General features: G+C 35.2%; 1 protein-coding gene across 2 annotated transcripts in view; it reads left to right on the top strand.

Annotated features, from left to right (window-relative positions):
• Nucleotides 1-13,586, top strand: part of TTC8 (tetratricopeptide repeat domain 8) — a 54,504-nt gene extending 40,918 nt beyond the window's left edge. For both annotated transcript variants that reach the window (XM_032287663.1, XM_032287662.1), the window contains 5 exons: nt 5,639-5,778; nt 7,151-7,325; nt 7,918-8,040; nt 10,593-10,676; nt 12,885-13,586. In XM_032287663.1, the coding sequence (XP_032143554.1) occupies nt 5,639-5,778; nt 7,151-7,325; nt 7,918-8,040; nt 10,593-10,676; nt 12,885-13,001 (639 nt within the window). In that variant the 3' untranslated portion in view covers nt 13,002-13,586. The remainder of the gene's footprint in view (nt 1-5,638; nt 5,779-7,150; nt 7,326-7,917; nt 8,041-10,592; nt 10,677-12,884) is intronic.
• The last annotated feature ends 297 nt before the right edge of the window (nt 13,587-13,883 follow it).

The raw sequence follows: 13,883 nt of genomic DNA, 5'->3' as shown, positions 1-13,883 counted from the left end.
AAAAAAAAAAAAAAAAGAAAGGAATGGAGAGGAAAGCATCTTAGTTGTAGGGACGATCATGCACAAATAGAGTGAGCACCAACTAAACACAGACTTGAAATAGTCAGTGGCAGTATTTCAGCCTTTTGCCTTGAATTTACCTAGTTAATTTCCCTTTTCCAGTTTTTTCTTTTTCTCTTTATGTGACAAAAGATTTCCAGTTAATTGGTAAATTGGTTTTAGCATTGCAGCCTGCACTGTGTATGCCTTTAGGGTTTCTGTTTTACACATCATGCTTGTCCCTGGAGGGATTCCATTCCTTTATGTTCTCTTCTTTTTATTTATCTTTCATTGTTGTAGTGTATCTTTTAAATATTGTCTATTTTAAGATGAATATGTTGAACTGCTTATTGTTCACTGTTTCTTTAAGTTGATTTATCCTTGCCAAATTTCTTCATTGGTGGTTTCAGTTTTTCTTGAGGTATTTTGTTTGTTTATTTGAAAGACAGGCCTTAATTTTAGCTGTTCTTTGTTGAAAGGCATTTGCAATTAAAAACCTTACCCTGGAAATGTTATTCTAGGGGTCTTCAAACTTTACGGTATATGAAATTACCTTGGGAGTGAATGGGGAAGTATGGCCCATCCTCTTCCTCTGAATCAGAAGTCCCAGAAGGTGGGACTCAGGCATCTGTATTTTTAGGAAGCTCACTAGGTAATTCTGATGCAGAACAAAATTTGAAAACTACTGCAGCATTCCTTTTCTTAAGTTTATTTTCTCAATTTTATTTTAACAAATTTAAAAATCTAATGATAGATTTTGTGTCTACATTTTGTGAATTGGATAAAAAATAACCACTGTAAAAATCACTCAAACCAAATTTATTATATATTTGAAGTGGCATTTGTATACTTGAAAATGTTATTTTAAGTCTACATTAATAAAATCTATTCTAGAATTAGTAAAATTTAAACAGTTCTGATAAAGGAGTAAAGAACCAAAATAGAGTCCATGTGTGCTCATATATATGAAAATTTAATATGTGATAAAGATGGCTTATTAAGCATTAGTTTGTTATTTAATAAATAGTTTAAAAATAGAGCTGGATAAGTGAGTATTTATACTATTCATTACTGCCAGATTTAAAACTTCAAAGATTTAAAACTTCAAAAAATGAAAGTTTCAGAAGAAAATACAGATGAATTATTTGTATAAATTGGAATGAGGAAGATTTTTCTAATCATGACACAAAGTCAAAAAGCCATAATAGGGAAGATTGATAAATTTGAGAATGTAAAAATTAAATTTTCTATATGGCAAAAACAAAAATAGAAACCAAACCAATATACAACAAAACAAAGGTAAAAATATCAAACAGGGAAAGCATTTGCCATATCTGGGACAGATGAAAAGACTGCTTTTGATTTTCTCAAACTACACATTGCTTAAAAATTTGCTAAAAATGGGAGATTTACACCCCCCCACATACACAAATTCTCATCTGTTTAGTCAAGAATGCAAACACAGAAATGAGGTGTTTCCATGTCATATTGTGGCTTTTCATTAGGCTCTTGTTTCCTGTCAGCCTACACGGTAGCCATTCACCCTCTCCATGAAAGTAAAATCACCCCAGGGATGAGTCATTGACTATATACCACCTCCTTTTTGTACTTAGGGCTTGGTAACACCTACCTGGCAGAACTTAAATAAGCCATCTATACTTTTCCTCTGAAGAGAATGTTTATAAACACTGAGCCTTCCTGTGTTTTTGAACAATGGCCAACATCAGCACAGAGGAGATGTTATCTGTCCTCTGTGTGGCACATAGGAAAACCTGAGGCCTAGAACTACAGCAACTTTTTTTTTTCTACTAAGAGGGGAGATTCTAGAGCTTCCAGGTGCTACCATGTGGAGCCTGAGGATAAAACCAATACTAAAGAAGACAGTGGCAAAATAGAGAGAAACTAGGTCCTTGGTGACATCTTTTGAGCCACTAGACCAAGCCTTACCTGAAGCAGACCTACCTCAGAACTTTTCAGCTATGTGAGCCAATAAACATCTTTTGTCAAAAAAAAAGGAAAAAAAAAAAAAGAGATGGAATGAGAACACAGTCAGTGCTCAGGGATTCTTGAGCTACCCCTCAGCCTCCAGCTCTCCTGTGTCCAGGAGAGCAGTGTTCCCAAGACTCCTATACCTACAATAGTGGAAAGACAAAACATAGGATAGGATAGAAGAACAGACAAATAGATGAATTGGCAGTTCAAAGAAAGAGAAATGTAAATAATATCTGATGTGTTAAATGCCTAACCACTATCATAATTAAAGATCTAAAAAAACTAAAACAACAGTGCTAAACCATTTTTCACTCAATCAGATTAGCAAAGATGAAGAAGTTCTGTTATATCTAGGGTTGTCAAGGGTGTAGAGAAACAAGCTCCATGTATGAACATTTGCAAGGTGTTTGCAGTTATTGATGATATTTTAAAATGTGTATGCTCTTTGGTAATATTACTTCTAGGTATTTTCCTTAAGGATATTTTCATACAAGTTTACAAAGATATGTTCAAAGGTGGTTTTATAGAATGTTTTTTTGGTTAAAAAAAGGAAACATATGCTTGATCAAAAAGGGACTGGTTAAATAAATTATGGTGTATATATTGATGGAACACTATGCAGAAGTATTATTTAAAAATATAAAGTAAAGCTTTTGGTTTTGATAGGGAAAGAGTCAAGACACTGAGAGTGAAAAAATAAACCACGTATTAGAATGTATAGAATGATTCTGTTTATGGTTAAAATATGTACACCCATATGTATACCTATGTATGAACAAAATTTCCTGAACAATACTCAAGAAACTATTAATAGAGCCTCTGCCTACTAAAATTTGGGAAGGAGCTTTTACTTTGAATTTTTGTACCCTTTTGTAAGGTTTACATTTATTTAGCATAAGCACATGTTTTATAAGTTTATAAAACTTAATTGAAAAACTACATATGAGGTTTCAATTCAGTAAGTGTTTCAGTCTAAAATTCCTCGAGATTACGTAAATTAATTTCTGTGTCCATTAATCAAGTATACAAGTGTTCAAAAGTAATTTTATAGAACCCAAAGCTTTGAATCAACTGGCTTATTGAGACTTCAGCCTTCTTTGCATTGGGTATTGCCACCTTTGGAAGCTATAACACTGAAGCCTAGCACTGTGGGATGCTATTGCCTTTGAAAAAGAATTTCAAATATAAAGCACATGAAAAAATATGTATAAAGCATAGGTTTGAGTCAACCAGTGATGTTTTATTAAGATTTTATGGGACTGATAAGTTACACCCCTGTTCCTCCATGTTGAGAACCAACTGAGAGAGAAATATACAAGATTTAGACAACTGGAGGTCAAACCATTAGCTTGATTACAGAAAAAAGGAGAAGTGGCGCTTGTGGCTTTAGATCTATGCTCAGAATGACTTAACAACCTTCTCTCTCTGTGTTAAACAGACTAATCCACCCTGTAACTCACATGGTTGTACAACCTACAGACTTTCTCCACTCAGGAGAGCCTATTATTTTTCATAAAAATATGTATGTGAACATGTAATAGGTTTATTGTATGTTATTTAGAATGAATTAATAAGTAAATGTTTAAAGATATCTCAGTTTTGGTTTCTAATATTAATCTATATAACTTACATAAACAAAACAACTTCTTCTCAGCAATTTTTTTTAACAGTTTAAAAGGAATCAATCTGACACCAAAACGACTGAGAACCTCTGTTCTAATGGAAACATGGGAAGTTAAGAAAATTTTTTAGTGTTATTTAATTCTTGTTTATTAATTTTTCAGTTTCCAGAAGTGCTAAATTTTGTGCTAAGGAATGGCATACCATTTGATCTTGCTCTAATGGAATATACCATATTTCATGGATTCTAAAAACACATTTATTTTCACATTTTAACATCTCTGAAATTGAGGTACATCTTAAAATGGATAGCATCTTTTGATTTTTGTGGCCACGGGCAGTTGCCGTGTAGTTGCCATCGTCTGCTTACATGGAAACTTGGGTAATTACTCTTGGGAGCATGCTGAACCTGGTAATTACTACTGATTGTTGCCTGAAAGCTTTTGTTGACACCTGCTGGTAAGATCAAGAAAACACAGGCATCAGCATAGCAGAATGTCTGTCCATAGCTTGGAAGAAAATCCTGGAGACAATAGTGGAGCACACTTTTAAGAAATATTAAAAAGTGGATTTAAAATGTTCTTACTACAAAGAAATGATAAGTATGTGAGGTAATATATGTTAATTAGACAGATTTTCTCACTTCACAATATATACATATATGAAGCCATCCCATTGTACCTCATAACTATTTACAATTACTGTTTGTCAATTCAAAAGAAATGCTGTATCATCATTGCATAGAACAATACTATGTGGAAACACCCGACCATTGATGACCAAGTCAAAAAGGGATTCGGAAGAATTTGATACTTCTGTAAAAGAGGAGTACTATATTTAATTTATTTGCTTATGTGTATGTACTTTATATAAAGTATGCAAAAGAATCCTCTGTGATACAATCTGTGTATGAATGTCTAAACGTCAGTGAGGATCAAATAAAAATTCTGTTTAAAAAAGCACTGTGTGGTGCTTCTTACAGTCAGTAGCATCTGTTATATTTGATATGATTAAAAAAGGATGAGTCCTTCTCTAATGAGAACAAGTTCATATAATAAACGCTATGTAAGTTGAGAGGCAGAAGAGAGCTATGTGAAGTGAAGGCATTAGGGAAATCATGAAGGATGTGGAGCCTGAACTGGGCCTTGGAGGTGGACTTGAGAAATATAACATTTATTTATAACATTAGATGCATGTATTTATGATGATCAGTATTTTAGAAAGAATCCATAATAACTATAGAAGGTTTATTTAATTTTAAATTGTATATGTGTTTCTAAGCTTGGTCTAGGTTGCTGGACTCTTGTTCTTCCTGCCACTATTCTTCCCTATTTTCGTTTGTCGAGTATGCAGCAGTCAAGCTATTCTTTCAAAATGCAAATATGATTGTTATTCCTCTCCTAATGGCTTTCTCTCAACTAGAAAAAAAATCTGAAGTTCTCACCATGACTGACAAAGGTCCTGGCTGCCTCTGATCTCCTTTTGTGCCACCTTCCCTCTTTCCAGCCTCATTTACCTTCGTGTGGTTCTTCATGTGTGACAAGCACATTCCCCTCTCAGGCTCATACATTGCTCTTCCCTCTGTCCAGGGTGAGCTTCCCCCAGATATGCTCAAGGCTTGATCCTTCACTTCATTCAGGTCTCTTCAAATAGCACTTCCTCTGCAGTGGCCCCTTCCATCACCCCTTCTGAAGCACACCCTCCTTGCTCTCTCTCTCTCTCCCTCTCTCACTCGCTCTCCTTACCCTGCTCTGTTTTTCTTCACAGCACTTAACCTTCTCTTATGTTACTTGTTTGCCCTTCATACCAGATGGCACCTCCTTGAGGACAATGTTCAGATTGTATCCCCAGCGTCTAGAATGGAGTCTGGCGCATGGTAGCCTCTCAATAAATACTTGTTGAATGAATGGACTTAAATCAGTATGAAAAAAACAATCTCTTGTTCAATATTAATAAAATATTGCTCTTCTGTCTTCATGGAGAATAGGAAATGAACAATATGTCATCAGCAGCCGAATACTACAAAGAAGTTTTGAAACAAGACAATACTCATGTGGAAGCCATTGCATGCATTGGAAGCAACCACTTCTATTCTGATCAGCCAGAAATAGCTCTCCGGTTTTACAGGTGCACTTTACATCCAATTCATAGAACTACTTTCTTGTGAAATATTGATGAAACAATAACAAATATGGAATGAGATTATAAAGAAATAAGATATAGGATAAGAAATAAGGAATAAGATATATCATGTTTTTATGAAACTAAAAATTTCAGCACCCAGATGTATTATGAGCATTGAATTGATAACCAATAATTTGGAAACATGCAGATGTCTGGCATCTTGCAGAAACACACTGGATAACTGACTGAGTTTTAAACCCCATTGTCATTGTATGCGTTAGCCATTTTGTCACCAACCAATAACGGTTTAATAGTTGCTTAAAACTTCTCATCATCATTGCCTCCATTAATATAATTAAACATAAAGACACTGAAATTGAAAGGTGAAAAGATTTGCAAAGAGCATTTGGCCCTATGTTCTGAACCTTGATCAGGACCTGAAACAGAATCACCTGTTTTGGGCAGCGTTGTCAATTTTTGTCCAAATATTTTTTCAATCTAAATAAATTATATTCACTGATTCTCTTTTAAGTACTTATTTCTTCCTACATATGACTTCTGAAGTTAATTTTTAAATTATGATTTCCTCTTTAGCCCTTGGGTAATATACAAAGAGATGACTGGCAGCTGACATGAGTTCTTTCCAAATATGTGTTAGAGGCATAAAATGTAATAATAAGAACGCTATTCTCTGCACATGCAGCTGACTCTACTCCCTAACCCCCGAAGTGGGTCATGGGTTTCTCACAGCAGCTGGGCTGGATTTTCATTTGCTTATTTGAACTCTCTTGTCCTTTGTCCTGTGGGATTAATGATGCATAGAAGCAAATGGGGCTCTTCAGCTGCAGTGTGACAGCTAAGTGCATAATGTAAGGATCCACTGATGGTCTTGTCTTCCTCAGTGGAAGCTCGTTGGAGGTCAGTAGACACAGCTGAAGCACAAGTATGGCGAGCCAAAAACGGGCTCCAACTCAGCTGAAAACATAGAGGTTAATGCTAAACACATTCCTCCAATTAGATTAGAAGGTTTTAGGATTTTACTCTTTGGGCACCAAAGCTTTATAAAGCTAAAGTGTGTGGGCTTTACTTTTAGTGACTATTTCTTATTTTGATTCTCTAACAAAGCATTTGGGGAAAAAACAGATCAGTTGTTTGTCTCTAGACACATTCCCCATGACTAGTACCATTATAAAAGACACGTGTTTGTATTTGCTTTACACATTTTTTCATTTACTATAACACATTGTATTTATATTCTTAGGAGTATCAAACATCACAAGATGAATTCATTTTAACTATGTAAATATATATATATATGTCTCAAAACTTATAAAGTTGATCTGACACCAAAATTTGTGTGTTCTTTTTTGAAAAGGCGACTGCTGCAGATGGGCATTTATAACTGCCAGCTTTTTAACAATCTGGGGCTGTGTTGCTTCTATGCCCAGCAGTATGATATGACTCTGACCTCATTTGAACGTGCCCTTTCTTTGGCTGAAAATGAAGAAGAGGCAGCTGATGTCTGGTACAACTTGGGACATGTAGCTGTGGTATGTGCTCTTTCTGATATAATTTCTGTTACAGAAAGTTGGTTTGAGCCGGGCACAGTGGCTCATACCTTTAATCCCTGCATTTTGGGAGGCTGAGGCAGGAGGACTGCTTGAGCCCAGGAGTTTGAGACCACCCTGCGCAACACAGTGGGACTCTGTCTCTAAAAAAAATTTAAAAACTAGCTGGGTATGGTAGTGCACACCTGTAGTCCCAGCTACTCTAAGGGCTGAGGCAAGAAGATCACTTGGGCCAAGGAGGTCAAGGCTGCAGTGAGCTGTGATCGTAGTACTGCACTCCAGCCTGGGTGACAAAGTGTGAGACCCTGTCTCAAAACAAACAAAAAAGTTAGTTTGAAGAAATCTTCAGGAATTATCCTAAATTCATGTTTGGTTATAGTCTTATGGGGCAATTTAGAAGTTTCTAGGACTATGGCTCATTTTATATTCTCAGGTTAAATCTACTTACATAGGATTCACATTGACATATGGTACTTGATGCCTTTTGTCTGGTAGCAGAAGAGATATCCATGAGGAAAGAAGAGGGGAGGAAGTAAATGGACCCATGGGTGTGAATATGGGCTTTCTTTTGCAGGGAATAGGAGATACGAATTTGGCCCATCAGTGCTTCAGGCTGGCTCTGGTGAACAACAACAACCACGCCGAGGCCTACAACAACCTGGCTGTGCTGGAGATGCGGAAGGGCCACGTTGAACAGGTCAGTGAACTGGCAGTGGCACACTGGGCAGTCTACTTTCTTCAGAGCAAAGCTGTCATGTATGGAAGCGTTATACTGTATGTTATTTTAAAATGGGCTCTAGAATCTGACAGGTGTGGATTTGAATTCCAGCTCTGTTGCGTATTAGCTGTGTGACATTGGGACAAGTTACTTAACCATTCTGAGTCCAAAATAGAATGTTTGATTTTATTACGACAAATTTGCGCCTCCCCAGTCTTCCCTATCTTAGTGGACTGTTCCAGCAGTCACCATCCCCTGTCCACTACATAGCTGCTCAGGCCAGAATCCTTGGAGCCACCCCGAAACCTTTCTTTTTTTATTGCTTCCCCCTGCCATACCTGCACCCACATCATATTCAGCAAGCCCTGTCATTCTGACCTTAAAGTCCCATTACAATCTGGGCCTGGTCACCTTTCTCCGTTCCCATGACCCTCTTCAAACTGCTCTTATCTCTTGCATGGGCTGCTGTGAGAGCCTCCTCCTGGTCTTTTTGTTTCCACTTACATCAGCAAGTAAGTGCACTCTGTGATACACTCTTCTCAGAACAACCTGAGAGATTTGTTTAAAACCAAGACTGTTTAATACTACTTTTGCTTAAAATCCTCTAGTGTGTTCTCCTTCAACTTGGAATAAAATCTGGACTTGAAACCATGACTATGGCCTGTGAGGCACTGTGTGACCTCGCCTCTGGCTCCCTCTCAGACCACGCCTTTTGCCACTCCTTTCCCACTGGCTTGCAGACATATTACTCTGCCTTGCTGCTCTGTAGACAGACAGTGCTCCGTCTTCCTTTAGGGCCTTTGGAGTGTTCTTCCTTCAGATCTTGCAATGACAATTTTCTTTTTGTCATTCAGGTCTTAGATTAAATGCCAGCTCCTTAGAAAGGTCATCTCCCCCATCAGTCTGAAAAAGCCCTTGGGTGCTATCACATCTCTTACTTTTTATCTTCACAGTATTTACCACTTTATCAGATATTTTCATATTTATGTGTAGGATGTAGAATGTCAGCTGCACGAAAAGAGGGACTGTATCTGTCATGTAACCGTTCTATTCTCAGCATCAGAAACAGTGCCAGCCACGTGGTGAACACTCAGTCAATATTTGTGGAATGAATGGACAACACATAAATTAGAGTGTAACAGTAGTGACCTGAGGTATTTTTTCTGAGGATTAGATCATGCACTTGGCACAGTAGAAGCATGGAGCACATGGTAGATGCTTAATAAATTGTATTTTTAAAATAATATATGTAAAACAAAAGGTTTAATATACTAAATATGTTCATATATTAGTGGCAATCAAGGGCAAATATTATTACGTTCTCCACTTTGGAGATAAAGAAACAGAGGCTTGAGGAGGGTAAGTAACTTTACCAAAGGTCACAGGCATGGGAAACAGCATACCAGGACATTAGCCTGGTGTTCTAAGCACAGTGATAAACTTTTAACAACAACAAGGAAAGAAAGATCATTGCATGTTACCTTTATTGCATAAATTCTCTCAAGGTAAGTAAGATGGATTTTTAGTTTACAGACTAAAAATGAACACTTGTTTTGTCAGGAACTTTGTGTATATTCATATGATGAAACAAGTGATTTTTGTGACTTTTCTCTGTTCCCATGTTGGGGATTTTCTTTTCCTCCTTATTGTAGTTTCTATAGCATGCAGTTGACTTGAAATGTTTTGGTGAAAGATTTCATCATATAAGCTCCATTTTATTATTAAAAATTCTGTCATTCTATATGAACTGATACCATTTTGTTTTCTATTAAAAAGGTATACAAACTTGTCTTCAGGGTCGTAGATAGAAGTTTAAGATTTAGCTACAAGTTGAGGGGTTGTTGGCAGCTTGTAATGCCGAATTCGTGGTATTAATGATTGCATAAGCATCTCATGCTACTCAGTGGTCTCTGCATTTTATGATCCTATGATCACAAAAAATAATGTGAATGTTCTATTTTGAGTATCTGAGAGAAAGAAAACATGTCATATTCAATTGCTGTTTCACTAACAAAACTGATCAGCACTGTATTAAATACTTGCTCACTGTCATCCAGCACAGAATTTTGGGCTTCGAAATTTACAGTGTTTTTTTTTTTGGTTGTTATTACGTTAAAGAACAGGTAATTAGAGCCTGCTTAATCAATCAACAGCAGTAAAAACTAGATTAAGAAGAAAGTTGTAGTATTGAGAAGATTGTATTTCAAATTGTATGTCATATTGAAGTATAAACTCTGTGAGAACATTGGTTCCCAGATAACTTTAAGTGTACTCTGAATTTTCAATTCTCTTATTTACTCTGTCTTGTGAAGCATTTATTATTAACATAATTTTGGTAAGGTTTCAGTAGTTAATTGTATTTCAGTAAGTCATTGTATTTCAAGAGGAATGTTGTCTGTATTTATAACAGGCTCATGTTTATTGAAGTCCTGCCATAGATAAATAATTCTTTTACCAAAAAAAAAAAAATCACAAATATAGTGCTGATATATGTTTACATGCCTTTGGTTTTTCTTTATTTTTATACACAGGCAAGGGCACTATTACAAACTGCGTCATCTTTATCACCCCATATTTATGAACCGCATTTTAATTTTGCAACAATCTCTGATAAGGTATTCTCTTTCTTTATTAATTTATCACCTGATCTGTTCTTTTTCTTTCTTGGTTTTAAAAAAAGTACAAATAAATAAGGAAATTCTAACCTCATCTTCCTGAAGGAAATGGCTTTTTAAAACTCTTAATATATATATATACACATATATATGTATATATATATGTATATATATATACATATATATATCTTTACTTCAAGGAACAGTTTTTAAAACTTTTAATTTTGGCTAAACACCATTCTAGATTATATAATTATTTTATGTTTTGAAATATGGCATTTAGTCATTGAGGAAGTACTCATTTAATAACTCCTTGCCTGGGAAGTATTTAGTTATTGGCTTTTACAGCAACAAAGTCCTGTGTATTATTTGTAGATCATATTGCCACCAAGTTTCTGGCACAATTACTGCACAGTTAGGGATATTCTAATGTTAAAGCTATCTTAGCTGTGAAGAACATGGAGGAAATAAAACTTAATACTGTGTTGCAAGTCAGTTAATATCCAAAAGCTAAAAGGAACCACATGCCATTTTTAACAATAAGAAAACAAGCAAAAGACGTCTAATAACTAGCGTGTACTTGGAAGGTGAGTCTGTTTTGAGAATAAGGAAATGGCTAAAAATATTTGTGATGTAAATTAGAGTCTTGATAGACCACAAGACATTTAAAAAGATGGTTTTTTTCATAGCATAAATATGAAGTCATCTACACTGTCATTTCTGTATTGAAAATAACATAAGCTGTCATTTCTAAGTTGTAATTATTGGGCACCTGTAGGTACCAGCCACTGTTCTAGGTGCTTTATATACATTCTCTAATTCTCCCAACTACCCCGCCTTCATCACTCATTTGTTCATGACTGATGTTCTGTTTACTGAGCCTCTGAGATATACCAGGCCCTGTTTTTGGCACAGAGGATGTGATGATGAATACAACAAACAAAATCTTCTACCTCATGCAGCTTAGTTTCTAATGGAACCCAAGGCTTATAGATGTTAAAAGACTTCTGTGTCCTATGGCAGTAGCGGGTTTCAGATTCACACCCAGCTCCCAGTGACATCCAGATTCCTACTGCACCGTGCTACTGCTTAGTTCGTCAAACCTCCCAGAAGGCTGGGTTACCTTCAGGAGTAGCATCACCTTTTAGTAATATATAACTCAAATGGGACATCTTCTTTGAGCAAAAGGCTACACTTCCATAAGAGAAAATAGTATATTAAAAAGGAGTGCTATGATTTTAAAAAGGAAACTTAATTTCTGTTTTAATTCATATATATTGTTACCAGAAATCTACCAGAGTTGATCTAGATTTTGTGTATATACACCAAAAAGCTCTTCCTTTCTGGAATGTATTCATGAATCAAAATATACTCAGATTGTAATTAATGATAAGTTATTGTATATTTTAAAATAGCTACAAGATTTGGAATGTTCCCAACACAAAGAAATGATCAATGTTTGAGGTGACGGATACCCCAGTTACCCTGATTTGATCATTATACCTTGTATGCTTGTATCAAAGTATCACATGTACCTCATAAATAAAAGTTATGTATCAATGGAAATGATACATTCAGACAGTATTATGTTTTTCTTTGGGAATTAATACAAAGTTCATTGAAAATCAGAGACACCCTTTATAAACTTTTAAAACCAGGTATTTTCCCAACATTATTGTGCCAGCACCACTTAAAACCTCTCAAAGCATGTTATCATGCCTTAAATAGAGTCATTTTTGCTTACATTTTCTGTCTAAAAGGTAATAACTCTAATCAGAATATATTTTTTGTGATACCATACAGATAGTTTTCCCTAAGTTTTCTGAGCTAGCTAGAGCTGGCTGTTTCATCATGCAAATGTCATTCATTTTACGTTTATAATCAGCGACAGGAAAAGAAGACATGGGTTTCTAAATCCATTACCAGACAGCTGTAATTTATTTATATAATTGGTTATTTTATCTTTCTCACATACTTTTCAAAATTTAATTATAATCTAGAATTCTAAAATTATGCTACTTTTAGCATAATTAAGCAATTTGCCTTTGAGAACCCTTTCAGTTATGATGTTAGTTGTGGGCTTGTTTAAAAAAAAAACAACCCTTTGAATTTCTATAGAATGCAGATAGTATGTCTTATTTTCTTTTTTACTTCCTTACTCATTTTTTCTGATCTCATTCTATGGTCTTATTCTGGTATTTTTTGCAGATTGGAGATCTGCAGAGAAGCTATGTTGCTGCGCAGAAGTCTGAAGCAGCATTTCCAGAGCATGTGGACACACAACATTTAATTAAACAATTAAGGCAGCATTTTGCTATGCTCTGATTGTTCCTTAGACCACATATGTTCTTATGAAGAGGCATTATGCAAGGGGAAAAAAGAACTATGTATGTCTATGTATGTATATAGTTTTATATGTATATTTTACAAACCTGTCTTTGACATTAGTGAATGTGACACATAAGGAAGTTGAAACCAGAATGTATGATGAAAATTTTATAGAAATAGTAACTTTGTAAAATAATATTATAAAGTACAAGATTTAACCCTTTCCAAGTTGATCATCAAACTTGCTCCCACATTATACAGTAGATGTTTCTTTATAATGTTTATAAAACATTTTGGTGAATTTCCTCATTTTTTTATAAATGTACACTTTTTAAGTCCGTAAGCTATTAGCTATCATGTAGCTTAAGAAGTCTAAAACCTGCCATTAAAACTGCACCTTTAAGCCAGGTGTGGTAAGCATGTGCCTATAGTCCCAGTTGGTTGGGAGGTGGAGGTGGGAGAATTATAAACAGAGACTTTACTTAAGACTTTTAAAATGTATTTAAAACTATTTTTATTAAATACTTTTAGATTACCTGTTAAGCTTTAAAATAAACCTGTGTGTAAAACACCATCATTTCATTATATTTCATGAGTTTTTATTTTAGTCATTGCTGATGAAACAGGTTTTTCAGAAGTCCAGTAATTTTATATATTGTCATTATTTTAATTTTATTTCAAATGATGTACCACTAATTCTGTTTTTTCCTAAAAAGTGACTTATGGGATGTCACATTATTAAAATAAGAATTTCCAGATTAGAAGTAGAGTCATAGGCCAGGAATTCCACTTCTGGTTAGCCACAGCAAGGAAGTCAGCGATATTCCAGTACCATGCATGGTATTGCAAAGTCTTAGAAAGGCTCTTGAACTTTTCTCT

Source organism: Sapajus apella, unplaced genomic scaffold (genome assembly GCF_009761245.1).
Source record: "Sapajus apella isolate SASKATOON/1434 unplaced genomic scaffold, GSC_monkey_1.0 scaffold20, whole genome shotgun sequence".
Classification (NCBI taxonomy): domain Eukaryota; kingdom Metazoa; phylum Chordata; class Mammalia; order Primates; family Cebidae; genus Sapajus; species Sapajus apella.
This window is presented reverse-complemented; position numbering and strand designations above follow the sequence as displayed.